The sequence below is a fragment of the Bubalus kerabau genome, chromosome 2 (assembly GCF_029407905.1).
Source record: "Bubalus kerabau isolate K-KA32 ecotype Philippines breed swamp buffalo chromosome 2, PCC_UOA_SB_1v2, whole genome shotgun sequence".
NCBI lineage: Eukaryota > Metazoa > Chordata > Mammalia > Artiodactyla > Bovidae > Bubalus > Bubalus kerabau.
Genome location: NC_073625.1, coordinates 192,784,779 through 192,793,389, shown reverse-complemented (window position 1 = coordinate 192,793,389; position 8,611 = coordinate 192,784,779). Strand labels below are relative to the sequence as shown.

Sequence of the window (8,611 nt, the reverse complement as noted above, 5' to 3'; positions counted from 1 at the left end):
CTATATGTCATTCTTTTCATGTATGAGTTTGCTAATATTTTGTTGAGATTTTTGTTCCATGTTCATGAAAGATACTGCCTGCAATTTTCTTTTCTTGCTGTGTCCTTGTCTGGTTGGGTATCAGGGTAGTGCTGGGCCCCAAAATGCCTTGGGAAGCATTCCCTCCTTTATTTTCTAAAAATGATCAGCCATGCTCGGTGCAACTTCCAGCCCCTGAAATAGTGAGCACTTTGAGGGGGAAGTGGCAGGAATCGAGATTTGGGTCCCTTGACTATTTGGGTCCCACAATTGCAACCAAGAAGCCAGAATGGGTAAATAACGGAGTTCACGTGGTTCTGATGGTTGGTGCTGGTTGGTGTAGGAGGGAAGTCAGCCATGCATAGACACAGAGTCAAGAAGTTTCCCCAGGTCTCCAGACTGGACACTGTGTCCTTTTTGTGTGGAAAGGAGCCAGGTAGTAAAAGTCCTACACATTCTGTCTTTGTCTCCTTCAGATGATCCTCTCTCTACTCTTCAGTTCTGTTACAGGTAGGTTCTGCCTCCCTCCCACCTGGGTCAGCTTCTTACCAAGATATCCAGACTGGATGGCAGAAATAAAAAACGTTAATTCTTCCAGAGAAAGTGAAAAATGGGAACAATCCCAACTCAGCATATAAGACTGGCATAACTTTGATATAAAAATTTACAAAGACATTTATGGAAAGGGAAATAAACATTGAAGGTCAAGACTGTAATTCCTAAACAAAACATTAAAAAATTAAATTTAACAGATAGTACATGGCAATTAAATGGATTTATTCCCAAAAAACAAATTGATTCAATGTTCAAAAATCAACTTAAGCAATTAACCGTATCAATGGCACAAACAAATAAATCATAGCATTTCAATGCAAAAATATCACTGAAGGGACTTCCCTGGAGGTCCAGTGGTTAACACTTCACCTTGCAGTGCAGAGAGTGGGGGTTCGATCCCTGGTCATGGCAACTAAGATCCCACGTGCATCCGGGCCAAAAACCAAAAGAATATAGAAACAGTGTAGTAACATATTCAATAAAAACTTTAAAAATGGTCCACATCAAAAAAAAAAAACTTAAAAAAAAAGAAATATCACTGTAAAAACTACACAGGTATTTATGATAAAAAAAAAAAGATTTGGGAAACTATGAATAGAAGGAAATGTACTTAATCTGATAGTGCATCTACATCACACTTACACCAACCATTACAGCTGCTGGTGAAATCTTTTAAATTCTTTCTCCTTGAGATTGAGAACAAGATACAAACACCTGGAATTATCTTTTTTTTTTTTTTTTCTCTTTACAGAGTAAACAGAAAACGAGACATATTCACTACAGTCTACCCCTGGTTCCAGAGCAGGCATGCATGTGTGCTTTCTCTCTCGCGCGCGCGCGCACACACACACACACACACATACACACACCACACGCTGGGGTAATCGTATCTCACTCGTCACCGGTGGGTGTGGACGATCCCAAGGCATTTCCAGTATTTATACAATATCTCGCTCCGAAAAACACCCAGAGCCTCACACACATAGATTCATCCAGCAGAATTAAGTACAAAGGCTCCTGGGCACAGACTTACGCACCCACCGGGCCTTCGCTTCCCGGAGCTGCGCGTCTGCCTCCTTGGTCCGATCTGGACTCTCCAGGCGGCTGGACTACTGGTTGCCGGGCGCGTCGGTGGGCAGGGCCGGGGATCCTGTCAGCTCTTCCCTCCGCCCCCTTCCATCGCCAACACCTCACCGAGTTCCCAGGGCACCTGTCCCGAGTTTGCGCCTTGGCGACCTGCTGCCCGTAGAGTGCAGTTGCTGGACGCGACGCTGCGGGAAAAGGGAGTCAGTCTGGGGTCTGGATTCTTATTCATCCAAGGACACGCGTGGGGAGGGGCCGCGCGCGGGGACAAGGACTTCTCCCGACTCCTTCCGGGGATGTCTTCGTCCATAGACGCGCGGTTTCCAAATTAGCCTGGTGTTGATGTGAGTGAGTTGCTACCTGCGACTGTGGCGCGCACCTTCGTATGAGAAAGCCTGGACAGAGAGCCCCCGGGGGAGCCCGCCACTTCTGCGCCTGCTTCCCCATCTCTCGCCGGAGGCCAACCCTTGCAAGCCCGGAGGACGCCCCTCGGTCTCACGCACCAAGGAGGGACTCCTGGAGAGCCCTCCAGTCGCCCGCAGCAACGCGCTCTCCCGCCCTGGGACTGGCGAGTGCAGATCCTTCCAAGGTGCACGCGGGTTCGGCACTCGTGTCCTGCGCGGTCACAGTCTGAAGGGGCGCGCCCAGACCTCCGCCCTGGCGACCCCCAGGAGTAACCAGCCGGAGCAGACAGGCTCCGGGGGGCGGACTAGCTTCCAGGAGCTGGGCGGCATCCCCGCCCCGCGCCCCTTTGTGATGCCGCTTGCGGGCCCCATGCTGTCCACCGGGGGCCAGTACGCCATGAAGAAGAGGAAAAAAGCCGTGCCCAAGAGGTATGCGTGGCAGAGGTGGGGGCCGGGAGGGCAGTGAAGACCCGGAAACCTGGTTGGGGGTGCGGAAGGGGGTCTTAGTCCTCCCGCGGCCCTCAACCCGGCTCTCTGCGGGTCTCCCGGGGGTTCGATCGCCGACTTTATCGACTCGGGAAGGATAGATTTCGTTTTAGAGTCCCCTCCTCACCCCTGACACCCCTGCTGGGTTCTTGACAAGCTCAAAGCCGAATTCGGCCTGGGGTCGGGCTGGTGACACTAGTCCCTGGGAATCACCGGGTTTCGGGGTTAGTGACGTGTGCCTCTGGGGCCCGAGCCCGGGACTAAGGCTGGGTTTTCCGAGCGCGCACACGTGCGGTAGGGGTCCCGGATCACAGTGCGGCTGGAAGGGACAGGTCTGCAGGTATGGGAGACCCTACCCCTTTACAGACTAGATGCCGAGGCCTGCTGGGAGAGGACCCCTACTGGGTGAGGACCCCTGCGGGTGTGTGTCTGGCCCGAACTGACCCGGAGGGGTCCCCTCCAGGCCCTGTGGGGGTGGTGGGAGGATGCTTCTGAGTACAGTGGATCGAAAGTCCAGTGGAGGAGAGGCTCCTTGGGCAGAGCCCCTGGCCAGAACTCCGAGGGTCTTTGGGCGGCCCCTGAGGCTGCAAGGAGCCGCGCGGTCTTCCGAGCGCCTCCCAGGCCCTGGAGACTCGCGCTTCTCAGGGGGCGCAGTGTTGTCAGCGCCAGAGGCGCGTCCATGTCTGAGAAATTTCTAGTTACATTTATTTTTTAAATACAAAAAATGCCTTGAAACAAGCAAGATACAAAAGAGAAATTGTTCCATGATTCCATTCATATCGTGTCGATCTACCCAAAGCAGCCGGGAAGCGGGGCCGGAGGAGCGACTGATAGAAGGTAAGGGGTTTCCTTTGGAGGATGAACAAGTCCTGGAACTAGACAGTGGTACTGGGGACCCAATATCGCGCGTGTACTTAATGCCACCGAATGGCACACTTTAAAATTACTAATATGGCAGCATTTTTGTTATGTGTATTTTACCACATACACACAAAAAGAGCTACCGCGCAGCTTTTGCGACGGAGCGCCAGTATCCCAGAACGAAGCCTGTCAGACGTTCTCTCTCCAGATCAGCGAACCTGTAATCACTGGTTAATCGGAAAAGGTGCTTAAAATGGCGGGGATGAGAGTCTTTTGAGTAACTTACACAATTTAAGTGAACGCACCAACATATATGAACTTGCCAATCTCGTGACGCTGGTCCATTTTACTGCACAAATCGTTCCCATAATGTACCGTCTACAGTTTAAAGAGCTTGCATCACAATCCAGATATGAGACAGTTTTCTCCCGTGTTTCACAGAACGCTTAATCCAACAGCAGCTGTTTTCTTCAACCAGGCTTCCTTGACTCTTTCTAAAGTACCCAGCATTGTTTTCTTAGAAACTGTACTCTTGTTTCCTTAATAATTATAAACAAGAGCTGACATGAGATGGTCTGAGGACTTTGAACAATGATTCTCGGTTAGCACACAGCTCATTGTCTGCCATGTAAGAGTCATTTACTGGAGTAACATCCTTCTTGTTTGCAAAACCTTACACTCTTGCTTTCAGAATTATTTCAAATGTACTACTGCACTTGATCCTCAGGCTGGATGGTAAGAAGGCTGCACCTTTACCTGCCACCTCACTTGGACCCAGCCCATCTATGAAGTTTCTTGAAGAGTCTGGGATCCTATCTACAGACCAGGGCAGACCTTGTGGGGCAGGTCACCTGGAGAACAGACTCCACTTTGGGAGGCAGAGGGCTGAGTACTGAATCCCCTCCCTACCCCCTTGGCTGGCTGATCTTCCCCAGAAACTGGGTCACAGCTGATGGTCGCATCCATGCTGCAGCCGCTCTCTCTGGTGGAGCCGGGATGCAGAGCCTGCACCTGTTTTGTGCGGCTTGTTAACAGCGTTGGTCTGTGTGTTCTGTCACTGTATTGTATGCAAATGCACATGGTTTAAGTTCACATTGGAAAGAATTAGGACCTTGGACTTGAAGTCAATTTCCTTGTTAAATGAATAAGAGCCCTTGGGAGGTGTGCAGAGCAGAATGCAGCTGCCAACACCTGGTCCAATACTGCATTCAGGAATCCGCCTGCAATGCAAGGAGCTGCAGGAGACAAGGGTTTGATCCTGGATGGGGAAAATCCCCTGGAGGAGGAAGTGGCAACCCACTCCAGTATTCTTGCAGGGATAATTCCAAGGACAGAGGAGCCTGGAGGGCTGCAGTCCATGGGGTCTCAGAGTTGGACACGACTGAGCGCACATGACTCAGAATGCTCCAGAGACTCTGTGGCACTGTTTGTCAGTCTGGAAGTGCTGCTGACAACGTCAAGAACTCCTCCTCCATCTTCCCTTTAAATCTATGAGATGACCCTGGGTCTGAGCTTGGAGAGCCCCTCCCCCAGAGACACGTGCCTTCCCTTGATTTTAATGCAAGTCATCCATTCAGTTTGGGGACAGGCTTCTCCAGTGATGCAGGGTGTGTGTGTGTGTGTGTGTGTGTGTGTGTGTGTGTGGTTGAACATAAACCTCAGTTTAAAGCCTTATATCTGTGTGCAGTTGAATCCAGGTGCTCTGCACACACAAACTTCCATACAAGGATTCACTGCTACAAGAGAACCAGGCTCTCCTGACTCTGGTTTCCAAGTGGCCTGAGCTGGGGCTTGTGAGTGGCACTGTTGCAGCCATTCACTCATCCACCAGATGTTTTCACTAATTGTGCTATTTGCTCTAAGTTTTTTGCAAGTACCCTTTGTAGGCTCGGGGCAGGGGGGGTTCCCTTCAATTCCAACTTTGTTAAAACTTTTGTGTTACTAAAGGATTTCACACTTTATCAAATACTTTCCTTCATCTCTTGAGATAATTATACTTTAACTTTTTAATGTAATGAACTACCTTAATGATTTTCTGATGTTGAACCAAATTGCATCGAGATAAGCTCAACCTGGTCGCAAGGCATTATCTTTTCATACTTCGGTGCATTTGGTTTGTTATTTCTTATTTATTCATTTATTTTTGGCTGTGCTGGGCCTTCGTTGCTGCACAAGGGCTTTCTCTAGCTACTGCAAGCAGGGACTGATCTCCAGTTGCCATGTGCGGACTCCTTCCTGCAGTGGCTTCTCTTGCTGCAGAGCACAGGCTTCACAGGTTTGGTGCTCGGGCTTAGTTGCTCTGTGTCATGCGGAATCTTCTTGGATCAGGGATCAAAGCCACATCCTCTGCATTGGCAGGCGGATTCTTAACCACTGCACCACTGTGCAAGTCCTGGTTTGTTACTTTTAAACTTATGATTCAACATGTCTGCTTGTGAGTGAGATTTGCCTGTACTTTTTGTTTTTTGAACTATTCTTGTTAAATTTAGAAATGAAGGTTATGCTAGTCTCATAAAAACCATTTAGGGATATCTGCCCTTTTCAATTCTCTGTGTTTGTGTAAATTTGGACCTTTATTCCTTAGGTAGTCATGATGACTTAGACAGTTAAAGAGTCTGCCTGCAAAGCAGGAGACCTGGGTTTGATCCCTGGGTTGAGAAGATCCCCTGGAGAAGGGAATGGCAACCCATTCCAGTACTCTTGCCTGGAAAATCCCATGGATCGAGGAACCTGATAGGCTTCAGTCCATGGGGTGGGAAAGAGTCGAAGATGACTACGCAACTAACACACACATGCATTCCTTAAGTAGTTGATAGAAATCACCTTTGAGACATCTAAGCCTAGGAATTCCTTGTGGGAAGAATGTTTTGTGGGTAAACATTTTAAAATGTTTTCCTATGTATCATTTTTATTGATGTGATAGAGAAATGGTCAGATCTAAGTTAACCATTCAGTCAGCTTAATGAAAAGATATCAAAATATAGAACATTTCCTTAACCCCAGAAAGTTCTTCCAGCTCCTCAGAGCAAACTTTGATCTGGCTCTTACCACAAGGGGTTAGGTTTTTCCCAATCTAGAATTTCCTAGAAGTAGAATCATACAGTGTGTACTTTTTGTGTCTGACTTCTTTTACAATTAAATTTCATCCATGTTACTACAAGTATGAGTGGTTTGTTCCTCTCCATGGTCAATTATTTTATTTTATTAATGTCTGAGTTTTAAAATCCTTTTTTTTATAGTTGGACATCTGGAATGACTCCAGCTTGGGGCCATTATGTACAAACTGCTATGAAGATTCTTGTATAAGGCTTTTAGTGAACATATATTTTTGTTTCATTCAAATAAGTACCCAGGAGTATAATTGTTAGGTAATATTTAACATTTTAAGAAACTGTGAAATAGTTTTCCAATGAATGAGAATTCCAGTTGATTTAGGGAGTGGCCAAGATGGCAGAGTAGGAAGACCCTAAGCTCACCTTCTCCAACAGGAACACCAAAGTTACAACTGTTTACAAAGCAGCTATTGATGAGAAAGACCTGAAGGCTAGGAGAAAAGATCTTCTACAACTAAAGATATAAAAAAGAAACCACAACAAGATGTGAGGAGGCAGAGTCGGGGATTGGTCAAGTTCAACATCCCAGGTAGGCAACTCACCTATGGGAGGATAATTACAGTGCAAGAGGTTCTCCCTAAGGAGTGAGGAGTCCTGGGGCTCCTGCACTGGGCAGACAAGCCTCCAGAAGTTTGGCTTTGAAGGCCAGCAGGGTTTACTTTCAGGAGAGCCAGAGGGCTATAGAAAACAGAGACCCCACTCTCAAAGGGTGTACAGAAAGTCTTGTGCATTCCAGGACCCTGGACAGAAGCAGTCATTTGAAAGGACACTGGCTCAGACCCACCTGCTGATCTTAGAGAGTCTCCTGGAGAGACAGGAAGCAACTGCAGCTCACCCTGGGGACACAGACAGGGGGAGAGCCATTTGCGGGAGTTTGCTCTACCACTGGTACTGACAAGTACCGTTGTACTTGTCTTCAGTTCAGCTCAGTCGTGTCCGACTCTTCGTGACCCCATGAATTGCAGCATGCCAGGCCTCCCTGTCCATCACCAACTCCCAGAGTTCACTCAAACTCATGTCCATCAAGTCAGTGATGCCATCCAGCCATCTCATCCTCTGTTGTCCCCTTTTCCTCCTGCCCCCAATCCCTCCCAGCATCAGAGTCTTCTCCAATGAGTCATCTCTTCGCATGAGGTGGCCAAAGTACTGGAGTTTCAGCTTTAGCATCATTCCTTCCAAAGAACACCCAGGACTGATCTCCTTTAGAATGGTCAAGTTGGACCTCCTTGCTGTCCAAGAGACTCTCAAGAGTCTTCTCCAACACCACAGTTCAAAAGCATCAATTCTTCAGCACTCAGCTTTCTTCACAATCCAACTCTCACATCCATACATGACCACTGGAAAAACCATAGCCTTGACTAGACGGACCTTTGTTGGCAATGTAATGTCTCTGCTTTTCAATATTCTATCTAGGTTGGTCATAACTTTCCTTCCAAGGAGTAAGTGTCTTTTAATTTCATGGCTGCAATCACCATCTGCAGTGATTTTGGAGCCCAAAAAAATAAAGTCTGACACTGTTTCCACTGTTTCCCCATTTATTTGCCATGAAGTGATGGGACCAGATGCCATGATCTTAGTTTTCTGAATGTTGAGCTTTAAGCCAACTTCTTCACTCTCCACTTTCACATTCATCAAGAGGCTCTTTAGTTCCTCTTCACTTTCTGCCATAAGGGTGGTGTCATCTGCATATCTGAGGTTATTGATATTTCTCCCAGCAATCTTGATTCCAGCTTGTGCTTCTTCCAGCCCAGCATTTCTCATGATGTACTCTGCATAAAAGTTAAATAAGCAGGCTGTCTTAATGTACTTGTACTCCTTCTAGCTTATTAGTGCTAGGAGCAGTCCCACACACCAGCATGTTGGAACCAGTCCTGGGAGCCTCAGGATAAGCCTGCTGCATAAGACACAGCCCACCCACCAGCATACTAACTTCAATGGTGGGGCACCTTGGACCCTCAACCAGCTGCCCTAGGATCTGGACGCACCCACCAGAGTACCAACACCATCTTTGGGATACTCCAGACCCCAGAGCCAGCTGTGTCAGGAATCAGCCCAGCCTACCAGCAGGTGGACACTAGATCCAGGAGTCTC

The 8,611-nt window shown here is 47.9% G+C and overlaps 1 protein-coding gene across 1 annotated transcript in view; it reads left to right on the top strand.

Annotated features, from left to right (window-relative positions):
• The first annotated feature begins 2,430 nt into the window (after positions 1-2,430).
• The window catches only part of LOC129644551 (aryl hydrocarbon receptor-like), a 50,266-nt gene continuing 44,085 nt past the window's right edge, over positions 2,431-8,611 (top strand). Inside the window, exon 1 of the mRNA XM_055570138.1 lies at positions 2,431-2,489. Coding sequence (XP_055426113.1) covers positions 2,431-2,489 — 59 coding nt within the window. The remainder of the gene's footprint in view (positions 2,490-8,611) is intronic.